At 36.3% G+C, this 17,090-nt stretch overlaps 1 protein-coding gene and 1 long non-coding RNA gene across 9 annotated transcripts in view; one reads left to right on the top strand and one right to left on the bottom strand.

Annotated features, from left to right (window-relative positions):
* On the top strand, positions 1-7,060 carry LOC110742988. Its single transcript, XR_002521345.2, has 2 exons — positions 1-1,130; positions 4,812-7,060. It is a non-coding gene; the product is annotated as an uncharacterized LOC110742988 (long non-coding RNA).
* BEND6 (BEN domain containing 6) overlaps positions 6,102-17,090 on the bottom strand; it is a 75,520-nt gene continuing 64,531 nt past the window's right edge. For 6 of the 8 annotated variants that reach the window (XM_003897764.3, XM_009205410.4, XM_009205412.4 and 3 more), the window contains 3 exons: positions 15,642-15,834; positions 14,484-14,620; positions 6,102-7,368 (listed from right to left, as the gene is read on the bottom strand). In XM_003897764.3, coding sequence (XP_003897813.1) covers positions 14,493-14,620; positions 15,642-15,834 — 321 coding nt within the window. In that variant the 3' untranslated portion in view covers positions 6,102-7,368; positions 14,484-14,492. Of the gene's footprint in view, positions 7,369-14,483; positions 14,621-15,641; positions 15,835-17,090 lie in introns of those variants that run through there. The other 2 variants (XR_001901857.2, XR_002521344.1) reach the window with 1 other exon arrangement.

The raw sequence follows: 17,090 nt of genomic DNA, 5'->3' as shown, positions 1-17,090 counted from the left end.
TTAAGTTAAGATATGTACTTTTAAAAGACATAATTTATTGCACTACAGTATAGTGTAAACATAAATTTTATTTGCACCAGGAAACCAAAACATTCATGTGACTTGCTTGTTGTGATATTTGCTGTATCGCAGAGGTCTGGAACCAAACCTGCAATATCTCTGAGGTATGCCTGTGTGCTTCAGATGTATCATTCTCTAGAAAACTTACTTTTATAATCAAGTGCTTGTTCCTGAGGGACATACTAATAAATGCATGAATTGGCTTAAATCAGGGAAACTGAGACTTTTAGTACTGAGGACTATTCAAAATTCCTTCTTAAATGTATGTCATTCTCCTGAAGGTTTAGAAATTCTTTAAATGTAACTCTCAAATCTGCATTTGGCCTCGTTCAAAATCTACTTTCCCTAGATTTAAGTGGAAATTATACCTTTATTGTCACCAATACAAGTTCAGGTGGAAAAGGAGGTGACTTATGGAAGGCATCTACTCACAGGACATTCCCTATTTGAATGTCATAGGAGATGCCCAAGGCCCATGACTCTAGGTGTATTTCTGGGAATAGGGGAGCTGCAGACACTTAAGTCTGGTTTTGGAATATTGTCACTTCTAGCCCCCTTTTTTGGTCCTGTATGAAAAATATGAGCAAGCAGAAGACCCACAGAATCATTTTGGAGAAATATTCAGTCCCAATAGATAATTGTCAGCATAAGCTTATATGTATGAATATCTCAACAAAACAGCTGGGTTCCTATCTAAAGACCCATCAGACAAAAGAAAAAAACAAAAATTATAGATATTATAGTAAGAGTGTCATAAGGAAAAAGACACCAAAATGATAATAGTAAGAAATCTTGGGTGAAACAGATTTTGTATGGAAAAATATTTCAAAAAGAAGGACAGCAGTAATAAAAATTGTCAGAGAGATACAGGTAGTTATCTTGGTCAGCTTGAGCTACTATAACAGAATATCATAGACTGGATGGTGTATAAACAACAGAAATTTATCTTTCATTGTCCTGAAGGCTAAGAAGTCCAAGGTGAAGGTGCCAGCGGATTTAGTGTCTGGTGAGGGCCTGCTTCCTGGTTCACAGACTGCTGTTTTTTTGCTGTGTTCTCCATGGCAGAAAAGGTGAGGGACCTCTCTGGGACCACTTTTGTAAGAGCACTAATTCCATTCATGAGGGCAGAGCCTCCCAAAGACCCCACCTCCAAATACCCTCAATTTAGGGATTAGATTTTAAAATATAAATTTGCAGAGGGATGGGGAGTGGAACACAAACATCCAGTTTATAGCAATACAGCATGCACATATAAGCCTATAATTTTATGAAAAAGGAATAATCACTGAACAAGAAAAAACTCTTGGAAATTAGAATTTTGATGGAAAAAATAAATAATTTAATAGAGGGGTTTAAAATATATAGTAAAATCTTCCAGAAAGCAGAAAAAAGAAAGAAGCAAGGAGATTAACAAATTATAAAGATAGGAAATCAACAGAATCAACATATTATCATTAAATTGACAAATTAATTGGAATACTGGAAATATCTCTGTATGTCCCCAGAATTAAAGGACATAAGAATCCAGTTTGAAAGGGTCCATCATGTACCCAGTGCAATGAATAAAAAAGGATATGCAACAAAGCACATTTCCATCAAATTCTACTGTGTTGGGGAAAGAGAAAATTAAAGGACCCTTGGAGAGAATGGAGGGACATTTTCTGAATAAAAGAACGAGAAATAGAGTGATATTAGTCTTCATTGTAACACAGGGTTTCCAGATTTAGTAAAAAAAACACAGGACACTCAGTTAAATTTGCATTTCATACGAATAACAATTTAGTGTAAGGTTATGCCAAATATTACATGAGATATAGTGAGAAATATTCATTTCTCATCTGATTCAAATTTAACTGAGCAGTCATCTTTACCAGCAATCCTGCAGTAGAAGCACTGGATCTAACTCTTCTGTATGATTATGAAAGTGGACTTTCTTACCTTTTTGCTCCTCTAAGAAATAAGAAAAAAACAACACAGAGAAATAAAAACAGAGCAACAGCAGTAAAAACAAAATACCTGGTCTGGTATTTTTAGTGATGTAAGTGACCGAAAATCTCTACAGAATCCAAAGACTTTTAAAAGTTGCTGTTAGAAGTTAAATTGGGCAAAAATGCAAAGAGAATGTCAAGGTACTTTATGAATGGTAGATCTCAGTGAGCATCAACAAAAGTATACTTCCTGAAAATGAAACCACCTTTGCAAAAGTTATAACAGTGAGAAAATGTTGACAGTGGAGGGGATCTGACCTAACCAACTCCATTTGGCTTCTAACCTCCAAGCTGCCCTTGCTCATTCCTGGCCAAAGTTCAAGAAAAATATTTCAAGACACATGTCTTCCATCTACCTTGCCAGCTACTTACGTGTTCTTTTGGTTTATACCAAACTCCCAGAAGGTATGAACCTTGCAGATATTTGCTTACCCCTTGTAAAATTACTTTCATTGCGGGTAAACTTAGTGGTATGCCCTTGAGTTTTTCTTGAAAATCATTGTAAGAAGAGATTTATGTGAATTAAGATATGCTTAAACCCACCATGCAACAGATACCTGATATACATTGCCTCATTCAAATCTAAACTTTGTGAGTAAGTGGTATCATCCCTATTTTATAATTAACTAAACTGAGATAAATAAAATGGTATTTTGTCCAAAGGTATGGTGTTTGGATGTGTCAGAAACAGAAGTAAAACCCAAGTCTATGCTATTTTTAGTCTAGAACAATAGTCAACATCTTCTACATTTGCTGTAAAACAAATATGATTGACCATTGTAAAATTTTACATGATATTCCTTATTAAAATTTCCTCCAGAATTTAATGCAGTAAAACCTTTATTTTGCTGAGCAACTTCTTGCATCTTCGTTTCTTTAATAAAATATGTAATTTGCCCGGGTGCAGTGGCTCATGCCTGTAATCCCAGCACTTTGGGAGACCGAGGCGGGTGGATTGCTTGAGATCAGGAGTTTAAGACCAGCCTGTCCAACACGGTGAAACCCTGTCTCTACTAAAAATACACAAGTTAGCCAGGCATGGTGGCGGGCATCTGTAATCCTAGCTACTGGGGAGGCTGAGGCAGGAGAATTGATTGAACCCGAAACACAGAGGTTGCAGTGAGCTGAGATCACGCCACTGCACTCCAGCCTGCCTGACAGAGCGAGGCTCCATCTCAAAAAATACAAATAAAAATAAACTATGTAACTTATAACTTTTACCTCAGAAACTCGAATTTAACTCAGTCACAACATCTGTATTAACCAGTATAGTAGTTCCTTTGCAAACACTGCCAATATTTCTTCTTTTGGAAATCAATGGTATATAAATAAACCGGTATAAATATACACTCATGCAGACATGAACACAATCAGTCAAACTGTATCAGAGGAATTGATATACACATAATACTACTTAATACTAGTGAAAAAGAGGTGCCAAAAGATAGGTTCAGATACATTGTTGCAATATTAAAGATGCAAAGAGGTAAATTTGGTTTCTCAAGTCGATGGCTGGCTTGGCCCTCTTCCAAGTTGTACTTTCCTTCTTTTCTTTCCTTTCCTTCCTTTCCTTCCTGTTCTAAATAAAGCTTTTGAATAAACTTGCACTCCTGCTCTGAAACTTGACTTAGTGTCTCCTTCTACTTTATGCCCTTCCATTGAATTCTTTCTCCTGAGGAGGCAAAAATTGAGGTTGCTGCTGACCCCTGTGGATTTGCCAGGAGCAATTCTGAAGACTCCTGTGTATAGATGTTAAATAAATTTGTATGCTTTTTCTACTATTGATCAATCTACCTCATGTTAGTGATGTAACTGCCCAATGGGCTCACCTTGCCTGCTGCCTAGACAGAGCCAATTTATCAAGACAGGGGAATTGCAATGGCTAAAGAGTAGTTCACGGAGATCCTGCTGTGTGGGAGACCAGAGTTGTTATTATTCAAATCAGTCTCCCGGAACATTCGGGATCAGAGTTTTTAAGGATAATTTGGCGAGGATAGGCTAAGAAAGTGGGGAGTGCTGATTGGTCAGGTTGAAGATGAAATCATAGGGGGTCAAAGTGAGGTCTTGCTGAGTTCTGTTCCTGAGTGGGATTGCAGAACCGGTTGAGCCAGATTGTTGGTCTGGGTGGTGTCATCTGCTGCATCGTTGTCGTAATGCAGGGTCTGCAAAATCTCTCAAGCACTGATCTTAGGTTTTGCAACAGTGATGTTATTCCCAGGAGGAATTTGGGGAGGTTCAGACTCTTGCAGCCAGAGGCTGCATGGCCCCTGAACCGTAATTTCTAATCTTGTAGCTAATTTGTTAGTCCTAAAAAAGCAGACTGGTGGCCAAGCAAGAAGGCGTTTTTTGGGAAAGGGCTATTATCAATTTTGTTTCAGAGTTTAAACTATAAATTCTTTCCCAAGGTTAGTTAGGCCTATGCCCAGGAATGAACAGACAGTTTAGAGGTTAGAAGGAAGATGGGGTGGGTTAGGTCTGATCTCTTTCACTGTCATAATTTCCTCAGTTACTATTTTCACAAAGGCGGTTTCAGTTATTTTTAGCAAATCTTTATGGGATCAAGAGCCCATGACATCCACAATAACTCACTGCAGCCTTGACCTCCTGGGCTCAAGTGATCCTCCCACCTCAGCTTCCCAAGTAGCCGGGACTACAGGCACAGGCCACCATGCCCAGCTAATTTTTCTTTTTTTTTTTTTTTAAGTAAAGACAGGTTTTGTGATGTTGCATGCCCAGCCAAGGACTTTGCTCTTTTGTTTACAGGTCCTGAAGGGCCTGGGAAATGCAGGGCTGGTGACGGAAACCCTTCCAAATTCAGCTTGGATCAGAGAACTAGAGGAAGCAAGGATGCACAAAAAAATTTCCCAGAAAAGCCATACCTGTCAGGATCACTGGTCTCTGTGACAGCAAAGAAAGGGCCTTTGCAAGGTTTAAAGCCCAAAAGAAGACCCTGGAGTCTCCTACCATCCATGAAACTGCCCGTAAATTGCTGGTCCAGGAAAAACTATGTCACTAAACAATAAGTATTCAAGAAAGACTGTAGCGCAGCATCAATACAAAGATTTTATAAGAAACAATTCGATAAAGCTGGAAAAATGGATAAATGCATGAAAACATTCACAAGAAGGATGATGTCACAGAACTAGCGAGAATGCTGATCATATCATATATCCACCACAAGGTAAAGTTTTTAGTGAAATGATCACCTCTGTATAGGAAAATCACAAAACACACATGTAGGAACTCATGTGTTAGTAAGTTTTTTCTTTGGCATTTTGGCTGAACTAACTTTGGACTGAAAATGTATTTCTTATTCACAGAACATAAAAATATTCTTGTATTTAACATTTTTTTCATCTGAGTCCATTTTTTGCTTTTCATTCATCTGAAAGTTTCTATGTAATATGACTCGAAGTAGGAATATAACAATGTTTTCTATTTATTAGTTGTCTCAGTATCATTGAATAAACCTTCCTTTCCCTACTTATTAAAGATTCTGCTTTAATCATATTCTTAAGTCTTATACATGTGAATACATAATATACGTATATATAGATACCTACATGTATATTAATTGCTTGCTGGGTACTCTCTTCAGTTTTATTAGTTTTCTTATTTTGTAACTCATTTAGAACCAATTTACAAAGATGAATCAAAAATACATTTATTCTATTATCTATAAAGATGTCAACATATTTCAAAATACATAAGACCATACAAGTTCCAGTTGAATAATACAGTTATGTTTTGCAAAGGTAATTTTATTTGCCTTTATTAGGCAAAACTTACATTATCAAGTAGCATTTTAAATAAAGCAAATAGCATATATCTTAGTAAGATTATCTTTTTTCAATAAAAATATTAAATGTATTTACTTTCCTGGATGTTGTCTACATATCCTACATAGCATGGCTCTTTACAAGAAAAATTAGTCAGAGCTACATAGTCAAATTGTAATGGTAATGCCTTAATGGATGAGTGAAAAAGCTATTAGCCTAGAACAAAATTTTTCCTAATTTTTATACATTAAAAAAGAAACAAGAAGAAAATAACTTTTATCTTTTCAATGGGATTTATTTATGTTTAAGTAAAGGTAGCAAATGTTACATAAGTTGTTTCCTTAAGAACATTTATTTTGTACAATCACATTGTTATCAAGCAAGACTTACGGAAAGTTTTCTGGGTCCACAACACTGAACTTTGAAACTATTGTAGCATCCTCTTTTCCAAGTTTAAACATGACTTTGTGCACTGAAGAAGTATGGCTTCGCATTGCAGAGTGGTCACATGTGACAACCTGACACCAAGCGAGAAGCCTTTTGATGAAGTATGTTTTATCTTTTGTTGAGTTACAAAATGGTACTTTCATGTGTGTGATTATCAAACTCATACTTTTTTTTCAGGTCATTTCTCTTCTGCTACAATAAAAATAAACCAGTTAAAACTAAGCAGTATAGCAATGTAATCGACCATCTATCCGGTTATATCTTATATAGGATGTTTTAGGTGATATTGATGCTTTATATTACACATCTGTATTTAATATACTTTGGGCAATACAAAGTTAGAACATGTCTGGTAGATAAACAAAAAGATTTCCCTGAAAATTGATACATTGTTTTAACAATCACAAAAACTTAGGTTTATTCTTCAGAAGTGTGGTGGAATTGTTTAATATTAAAATAAAACATCTTGCTGTTGTCATTTTTTTCATATTCCTATTTTATACATTTTTAGATAACAGAATAATCCTGTAATTTTATTGCTAAAACATTATTACTTGGTTAGACATGATTATCAGATTTTGGGGTGACTTTGTTGTTCCCATATTTGCCAACACTAATTATTTCACTGTTTACTTTTGCAAACATGTGCTTATGCTAAAGATCCAAAAACTATAATGGGAAGTCATTGGTAATAATCAATGTACAATGATTGGTTAGGACAATGACTAATCTTATGGGCTGAAGTTTTGACTGCTATATGATAAGAGCTCTGACTATCCTGTTAAATTAACTGTACAGAGGGGTGTTTGGGGATTGGGAAATGCTTATTTCCAAAGAAACCATATTGCATGCTTATTTGACTGGCAGAAATTCTCTGGTTTGATGCATCACTAGTACTGAGGGTGGAATCTACATGCAGCTTCTTCAGCAAGCTTGTTGGTCCCTTAGGAGAGCTCAGCAGTGTTACATATGTCTTACAGCCTGTCACTGCACATGTCTGTCCTTGCTCACTGCCAGGAAGGCTGCCGATTCTCCAACAAAATCCAGTGCTAGATTTAGAACTGAAGGTGCTTTGTTTCAGATACCTGTAATACCTATAAAAAGCAAATTTCAAAGAAATACAAATTTATGTTAACATTCTCATAGTATTTTAACAGTTGTATTAGTTATTCATTTTTGTATCTACTACAAATCTGTATTAAAAATACAAATTGTTGAGGGACTCTGGTTCCAAAATAGCAGTGTAGAAGCAAGCTGGCTTCACTCCCTATCACAGAAAACCAAAAACAAACATACAGTGCCAAGATTATCACCAGCAATATCCCAGAACTCAAGTAAGAGGATGAAACAGTTTCCCAGGCCACAGAGAAGTAAAAAAATAAAAATAAAAATAAAAAGCTCCAAGTAGGTGGTAAGAGATTCAGGCTTCCTTATCCATAATCCTCTCCCCTAATATCCCCAGCATCAAGCACAAGGAAAATTTCTTTCTGACTCACAATTTCTACACTGCAAAAAGTGAGATCAAGGTGGACAGTGAACTTCCTCATCATCTTGATGCACCAAATCAGAGTGCCTGTTTAGCAGCACTACACTGTAAGAGGTGTGTTCCACAGGTCCCCTGAGCATGGACCCCTAGCCAGCCTTTTCACATAACCAGGATATCCTCTTTGGGACAACCCCCATTCAGGTCAGGCAGCACTCTGATTGTTGGCTAGAACTGAGGCAAACCTGGGCTTAAGGCACCAGTTAGTGCCAAAAAGGAGGCAGTGACCTAGTTGGGAAAAAAGACAGAAAATCAACTGGTATATTACAAATAAGGAAGCATATCCAATAAAAACCAAAACAAGTCAGACCAAAAAGACAGAAGTAAATAACTAGTCTTTCAATGCAAAGTCATAGATGTAGATCCACAAGAAATAATAGCAAACAAGCAACAATGACCTCTTCATACAGACAAAAAAAGAAATCAGTGACTGACCCTAGTGAAATGGTGATATGTGAACTCTCCGACCAAGAATTCAAAATAGCAGTTTTAGGGAAACTATGTGACCTCCCAGGAAACAGAAAAGCAATTCATAAATTTATCAGAGATATTTAACAAAGAGATAGGAATAATTTTAAAAAATCAAACAGAAATCTTGGAATTGAGAAATACATTTGCTGAACTGAAAAATTCGTTAGAGGCTCCCAACAGCAGAATGGATCAAGTGGAGAAAATAATCTGCGAAATCAAAGACAGGCTTTTTGAAAATATACAGTCAGAGGAGCAAAAAGAAACAAGAATGAAGAGGAATGAAGGTCACCTTCAAGATACAGAAAATTAACTCAAAAGACCAAATCTAAGAATTATCTTTATTCAAGAGGGAATCACACAAAAGCAAGGATTAGAAAGCCCTTTTTAAAAAATAGTAACAGAAAACTTTCCAAAACTTGAGGAAGAGTTAAATATCCAGGTACAGGAAGGTCAGAGAACACCAATCACATTCAACCCAAATAAGACTACCCAAAAGCATGTAACAAATTCTCAAACATCAGGGACAAAGCAGGATTCTAAGAGCAGCCAGAGAAAAGAAGCAACTAACATATAAAGGAATTCAAACTCACCTGGCAATAGACTTCTCAACAGAAGCCACACAGGCCAGAAGGGAGTGAAACAACATTTTCAAAGTGCTCAAAGGAAAAAAAAACCTGTCATCCAAAAATACTGTATCCAGCAGAGTTATCTTTCAAATGTGAAGGATATATAAAATCTTTCCCAGAGAAACAAAAGCTGAGAGAATTCACCACCAACAATCTCATTTTATAAGAAATCTAAAGAGAGCTCTTCAGTCTGAAAGGCAAAAATGCTAATGTGCAGCAACAAAACATCTGAAGGTATAAAATCCACTGGTAAAATTAAGTATACAGACAAATCTAAAATTCTCTAAAACTGTAATTGTTGTTTAAAATCCACTCATAACACCACTACGAAGCTCAAAAGACAAATCTATCAAAACAATAATATCTATAGCAACCTATTAAGAGATAGGCAATATAAAAACATGTCAATGAGACAACATAAAGTCAAAATGTGGGGTGAATGCAATTAAACTGTAGACCTAAAAAAACCCTTTATACAGTTTTTAAAAACTTATTTGTAATAAAAATCGCCATCTTTTAAAAATAATCTATGTCTATATTTTTATAAGCTTCATAGTAACCACAATGCAAAAACCTTTAATAGATTCACTAAAAATAAAAAGCAACAAATTACAACATATTACCAGAGAAAATCATATAACCACAAAGGAAGACAGCACAAAAGGAAGAAAGGAAAAGAGGAGTTAGAAAATATACAAGCTGCAAAACAGCAGTAGTAAGTCCTGATCAATAATAACACTGAGCCTAGGCAACATAGTGATATCCTACCTTACGAGCTAGGTGTGGTGGCACGTGCCTATAGTCCCAGCTACTCAGAAGGCTGAGGTAGGAAGATCACTGGAGCCCAAGAAGTTGAGGCTGCAGTGAGCCATGATCACACCACTGCCGGGACAAGAGTGAGACCTTGCCTCAAAGAAAAATTATAACATTGAATGTAAATTGACTTAGTTTTCCAATTAAAAGGTATAGGATGGCTGAATGGCAAAGAAACAAGACCCAACTGCATGTTGCCTGTGAGAAAGTCACTTCACCTATAAAGACACACATCGATTGAAAGTGAAGGTGTAGAAATAGATACGCTATGCAACTGGAAACCAAAAAAGAGCAGAAGTAGTTATATCAGGTAAAACAAGTACAAGTCAAAGACTGTAAAAAGAGACACAGGAGGTCACTATATAATAATAAAGGAGTCATTTCAGCAAGAGGCTATAATAGTTAAAAGTGTCTATGCACACAACACGAGAGCTCCCACGTATATAAAGCAAACATTAATAGATCTAAAGGGAGAGATAGACTGCAATATAGTAATATTGAGGAACTTCAACACCTCACTCTCAATAATGGACAGATCCTCCAGACAGAAAATTGACAAGGAAACACTAGAGTTAAAGTATACAATAGATCACATAGGCCAAACTGATATTCACAGAATATTTCACCTGTTATAAAATACACATTGTTTTCATTAGCACATGGCACGTTCTCCAGAAGAGGCTATATCTAGGCCACAAAACAAGTCTCAATAAATTCAAAACAGTAGAAATCATATCAAGTAAGTATTTTTTATGACCACAATGGAATGACACTAGAAACTGATAACATGAGGGTCTCAGAAAATGCACAAACACATGGAAATTAAATAACACGCTCCTGAATGACCAATGAAGTAATTAGGAAGAACAGTATAAAATTTCTTGAAACGAATGTAAATGGAAATACAACACTCCCAAATCTATACTATACAGCAAAAGCAGTACTAAGAAGGAAGTTCGTAGCAATAAACACCTGTATCAAAAAAGTAGAAAGACTTCAAATAAACAACCTAACAGTGAACCTCAAAGAACTAGAAAAGCAGAAACAAATGGAACCTAAAATAGTAGAAGGAAAGAGATAATAAAGATCAGAGCAAAAAGAAACAAAACAGATTTTAAAAACCAGATCAATGAAACAAAAAGCTGGTGTTTTTAGAAGACAAAGAAAATCAACAAATCATTAGCTAGACTAAGAAATAAAAAGAAGGCCAAATAAATAAAATCAGAAATGGAAAAGGAGACATAATAACTGAGACCACACAAATAGACTCATTAGAGACTATTATGAAAAACTCTTTGCCAACAAATTGGAAAACCTAGAAGAAATGGCTAAATTCCTGGACACATACAACCCAAAAAGACTGAACCATGAAGAAATAGAAAACTTCAATAAAACAGTAGGGAGTAACAAGATCAAAATTATAATAAAAAGTCTTCCCTCAAAGAAAAGCCCAGTACCTGATGGCTTCACTCCTGAATCTACCAAACATTTGAAGAGACAGTAATACCAATTCTACTCTAATTCTTCAAAAAAAAAAAAAAAAAAAAAAAACTGAAGAGGAGGGAATACTTGCAAACTCATTCTGCAAAGTAGTATTACCGTGACACCAAAACCAGAGAAGGGCACAACAAAAAACCAAAACTACAGGCCAGCATCACTGATGAACCAGATACAAAAATCTTCAACAAAATACTAGCAAACCAAATTCAATAACAATGTTTAGCAGCATCCCTGGCCTCTGACCACTGGATGCCAGAAGTACCACCAGTTTTGACAATCAAAAATATCTCCAGACGTTCTTAAATACCCTGTGTTGGAGGAAGGTGGCTAAATCACACCTCCCTCCCCACCGTCCCCCACCATTTGAGCACCACTGTATTAGATCACCTAGAAGTTATAATATATGTTATGTAACATTATGCCAGAGATTGTATACCCTGAGGCCGCTTTGGAAATTTCAGGAGAAGGCTGTTTGGTCACTTAGTTGGATGTTATAGAGGTGCTAGCCTAACATTCTGTAAATCTTATAAATACAGTTTTCTTCAATGCCTGCAAGAAAGAAGTGAAACATGGAGACACCTTGGAAAAAAATCAAGCTCTTGGCATGTGAGAGCTACAAGCAACTTTAGGGCAGCCACAGGAATAAGAGAATAGATGAAAAAAAGAAGGGAGGAGTTTAGGACTTACCCTCACAGACCTGAGCCATAACTGGGAAATTGTTACCCTTTTAAATCTAAGCCACCAGTGACAACCTGAGCTCAGGACTGAGCGGAGGGCACGGTCTACTACAGGGACCATGCTAGAAAAGTAATTTTTCCAAAGGGTATTTTTGGTGGCAGGGCAGGGCCATAGGCTCCTGTGAGTTAAATGACTCAGAACAGAAAAAGGTAACAGTATTCCACTAGACGGTGCTATATCTGATGAATTCATCAAGCATGTCCAAATTAGGTCTTACACGACCCTGTCTTTTCCAGCACATTTTCCTAGGTTCTTTTTGCAATAATTTGAATTCAGCCATACTTAAAATGAAAGATATTTGCAAATTTAAAAAATTCCATTCTAGCTTATCTCCATTACTGATTCAAAATACATGCATTTCTAGTCTAAACAACTTGACACTATTAAGCCAGGCTCAGGTCCAAAAGGCACAAGGTTCATAGCAAAATGTCTGTTCCTTGTTTCAATTTTAATTAATGCCATAGCTAGCAGATTTAATAACACTTCTATTGTTAAGTACAAGCAAAACTGATATAAAAATCTCTTAACTTTCACTTCTTTAGCATTCTGCTGACTGATACAGTCAGGGATGAGTTTTGTGTCTATCCTTGGAAGTCAGAAATATTAAAAAAAACAAGAGTTTAGGATATTAGAATGCTTTACAGACCTCTGAAATATAACAGTGTGCCCCAAAAGATAGCCACTTGGCTTGGAGGTCTGGTAACATAGCATTTAAAAAAGGAACTTGCTGGTCACAGTGGCTCATGCCTGTAATCCCAACACTTTGGGAGGCTGAGGTGGGCAGATCACTTGAGGTCAGGAGTTCGAGACCAGCCTGGGCGACGCGGTGAAACCCCGTCTCTACGAAAAATACACAAATTAGCTGTGTGTGATGGTGCGGGCCTGTAGTCCCAGCTACTCAGGAGGCTGAGGCGGGAGGATTGTTTGAACCCAGGAGGCAGAGGTTGCAGTGAGCAGAGATCGTGCCACTGCACTACAACCTGGGCTACAGAGCAAGACTCTGTTTTCAAAAAATAAAAATAAGAAAAGACAAGGAAATTAGTTGCTGGGTGGAGTGCTTTCTGCCACTTGGGGAAGACTGCTTGAGCCCGTGGGTTCAAAACCAGCCTGGGCAACAAAGTGAGAACCCTGTCTCAAAAAAAAAAAAAAAAAAAAAAGAGAGAGAATTTGGTCATTATACATCAAGGTAACTGGGTGGCTAACCTCATGTCAAAATGGGAAGTACTAAGGGCATATTTAAGCAATTATCTAATTGAAAAGTTGTGAGGTCACAATCTACTGAAATTTATAATCACTTGGAGAAAAAAGATACAGGTAACTTTATCTTTTATAACTTTTTTTTTTTTTTGCAAACAAGGTCTCACTCTGTCCCCCAGGCTGGAGTGCAGTAGCACCATCACAGCTCACTGCAGCCTCGACCTCGCTATCCTCCCACCTCAGCCTCTCGGGAGGAGGATGGGAGTGGTAGTCAGTAATGTGTAGGGCATGGGGGGCAGGGGATTTCTGCATTACATTCAGCTCCACACGTCATTTAAAATATGGTCAGAAAAAATGAAGACAAGTAAAATGGTCTCAAAAGTGGCTGGAATTAGGCAGAGGACAGGCAAAGTACAAGTCAAACATAGAAATGGAAGGAAAATGGAAGGAAAAAAGGAATATACGTGGTGGGCCTTACCGTCATGTGTTACCCACATGCCTCTATTAATCAATGAAAACCTTAATGCAATCATACACATGGTTTCATATATTTTCCATCAAAATAGTAGAGAGAGAGGAAGGGTAAGTACAAGTGAGCTGGCCAGGACAGTGGGTGGAAAAATTCCACTTCACAGTTTTGCCTGGGTCAAGGCCTGACTAGGAAGCATATTTACTTTAGAACTCTCACTAAAAAATTATTCTTTTTCTTAGTATAGGACATGCATCTTGGTAAAAATCCTTATTAAACAATAACAACTAATTTAAAATTTTAAAGACCATGAGAAGCAACATGTAGGATGGTGGAGAAGAACCCTCCACACTTCAGCCAATAGTTCGTGCAAATGTCAGACCACTTTTAGAGCCGGAAGTTCAGTCTCATCAATGTACCTAAGAGATTTCCCAAGGGTCTAAATCTCCTCTGTTTTAGAGAGAAATACTTCTTAAATTGTCATGTGTCCTCTCTTTGGCTCCATTCTATCACCACCAAGTTAACAGGATTTCTGTGAAAAAATTTCCTCAGTAAAACACATTTGGAAAACACTACACACTATATCCCTTTCTTAGAGATTTCTGGTGCACATGGGCATGTTAAAAGGGTATCAAAATATCTGAGAGGTTCTGAGAAAGAAAAACTGAATCCAGCATTTTCCAAATTTAAACCCGCTCCAAGTTCTCCCCTTTTGACACCAAGAATACCTATTAGCCTTTCACAGGTCACTAGTATTTTCTAGCACAGTAATTGGAAAATGCTATTCCATAGATAAAAGTATTACAACATTTTCTTGCCACATTGAAAGGACTGAAGATTTAAAAGACTTACCAAAAGGATCTATTTAATATCCTGAGAGTTAAGATTTTTGCTTACATTTGGCTTCTTGGTACAGTTGTTTAGCTTTTGCCCTATCATTCTCCTAATTGAAACATCATCCGTATTGGGAAATAATTGTTTTGTTACTCCTGTAAAAAACCAATAACAACACACAAGAAACTTTATGAGTCCTTTGCATCTTAGGGGATGAACTGAGGTAAAACATCAAGTATTCTACATTATAATTTTGTTTCCATTTTACAAAAGTAGCCCAAAGACCCATGAGATATTTAAACAGATGAATATATAGGCAGGTTTTTCTAAGTAAAGCAAGAGATATCAGCAGATCTGTATTATCAACTGAGATCCTATGGTAGCAATTAACTTTAATCCTCCTACTTGCTTTAAACTCTAAGTCCTCTTGCTCTAAAACGTTAGGAATGTATTTTTATCCATTCCCAACATTAGTTGAAACAACTAAACTCTGACTGATCTTTTTCTGTATCTGTCTGCCTCAGCCTCCCAAACCACTGTGATTACAGGCATGAGCAACCACGCCTAGCCATGTTCTCTAACTTTTAAAGTCAGTCTAACAGTATGTGTGAGCCAAGGGAAAGAATTTCACTGCAGTTGTTACAAGTAGTAGTTTTTTTGTTTCAGGAAGACAGACATTGTTGTACATTAAGAAATGACATATATAGAGCTGGGATTCAGAGAATCCTTAAATTTGTTGGATGTTGTCAAAAATTAATTGGATAATCTAGATTTTATTTAAGGAGATTCATTAATTTGAAAACCACAAATAGGATGGTCGAATTAGCCTTTATCTTTCTAGAATGAAAGATAAGAAATATAACAAAAGCAAAGTAGAAATTGTTATTGAAATTTTACTTTAAAAGATTGTAAGAATTTACGTTTCCAAAGCTATAAATTGTATGAATTCAAACTTTTTCGTGATATAAAACTTAGTTTTATTTTAATAACCATTTTTAATGTAAAGTTTTTCTATAAAATTTCCCATATTTAATGAGAGTTTTAGACTAACCTGAGATTTTTCTTTCCTAGAAAAAGAAACTTTAAAAAATAAAAGGACCATGAAGGACTACCTTGACCTTGAGTGGTAACATGATTTAAAATTCGTGTGACAATGTAACGCAATCATATTATCACCTATGATTTCTTGAACTTCATTCTGATTCATAGCTGGTTTTACGGCTTTGTCCCTTGAAGTAGAGGATTTTGCCCCTGTCAGGCTGTGAGTGGCCATGTATTCATTTGTGTAAAGTACTTGCATTAAATCATTAATAAACTTCTGAGGCTTGCTCTTGTTACAACGGGCAATCTGCCATTTTTCAATCTGGAACTAAAAAGATAAGAAAGAGTTGAAGTTGGAAAAAGGAAGTTCCATATGGAGAAATATATTACTAATTGAGTTAAGGCATAAGAGAAAACAATGTCAACATTTTTTAAGGTAATGTATTATATGTATTTTAATATATATTTTACATTTTAATTTAATATCTATTTTACATGTCAGGAATTAGAGTTAAGTGTTATCTGTGTGATACTCTTCACTATTTATGGGGTATTTGTTCCAAGGTGTATACAAATTCTTGTCATGTAAACTGGATTTGTTCCTTTCAGGCTTAGTCCCATACTCAGTGCTTCATCGTAAATGTAGTAGGAAGAATAATGGCCCTCTGAAAGGTCACATCCTAATCCCTGAAATCTGTAACATGTTGCCTCACAGGGCAAAAACAATTCTGTAGATGTGATTAAAACTAAGTACCTTGAGATGGGAGATTATCCTGGATTATCTAGGTGGGCTCAATCTAATCACATGAGTTCTTAAAAGCAGAAGAAGGAAGCAAAAGGGTAGATCAGGAAAAAGAGACAGAAGAGGGAGGAAAGAACTGAAGTGTAAGAGGGACTTCACCAGTTGTTGCTGGCTTTGAAGATGGCAGAAGTGGGCTGTGAGCCAAGGAATATGATTGCCTCTAGAAGTGAGAATGGCCTTCAATTTACAACCAGCAAGAAAGTGGGGAATTCAGTTTTACAACCACAAGAAAATGAATTCTACCAGAGCCTGGGTGAGCAGGAAACAGATTCTGCCCTAGAGCTTCCAGAAAGAAATACACCTGCTAACACCTTGACTTTAGTCTAGTGAGACCTGTACCAGACTTCTGATCTATAGAATTCTAAGATAGTAAACTTGGGTCATTTGAAATCACTAAATTTGTGATAATGTGTTATATAGCAATAGGTAACTGATACACTAAGATTCAAATATTTTGAATGTTAGATTGTTAGTTAATATTTATCATGGTTGATGGTATACTTACTGAGACTACCTGATTCTAACAAAACTTTGTCTTTTTAGCATCTGTGTCTTGATTAAGTAGAAAAATAGAAAAAGACTTGTGTTCAGCCAGCATGCTGAGGCTGAAATTTACCTCTCAATGATATAAAATTGTATAATCCTGAATGCATAGGTATCCTTCTGTCACTGGTATAAGAATTTTTAAGTTCAATAACTTTATCTTTGTCCCCAATTTGCCTTTAATGTTCTAAACTGGGTATTTGTTTCACAAATACTAGTTTTTATTATAAAAGGACAAC

The sequence above is a fragment of the Papio anubis genome, chromosome 6 (genome assembly GCF_008728515.1).
Source record: "Papio anubis isolate 15944 chromosome 6, Panubis1.0, whole genome shotgun sequence".
NCBI classification, from domain to species: Eukaryota; Metazoa; Chordata; class Mammalia; order Primates; family Cercopithecidae; genus Papio; species Papio anubis.
The sequence above is the reverse complement of the archived record's forward strand: the minus strand, read 5'-3'. Positions and strand labels throughout refer to the sequence as shown.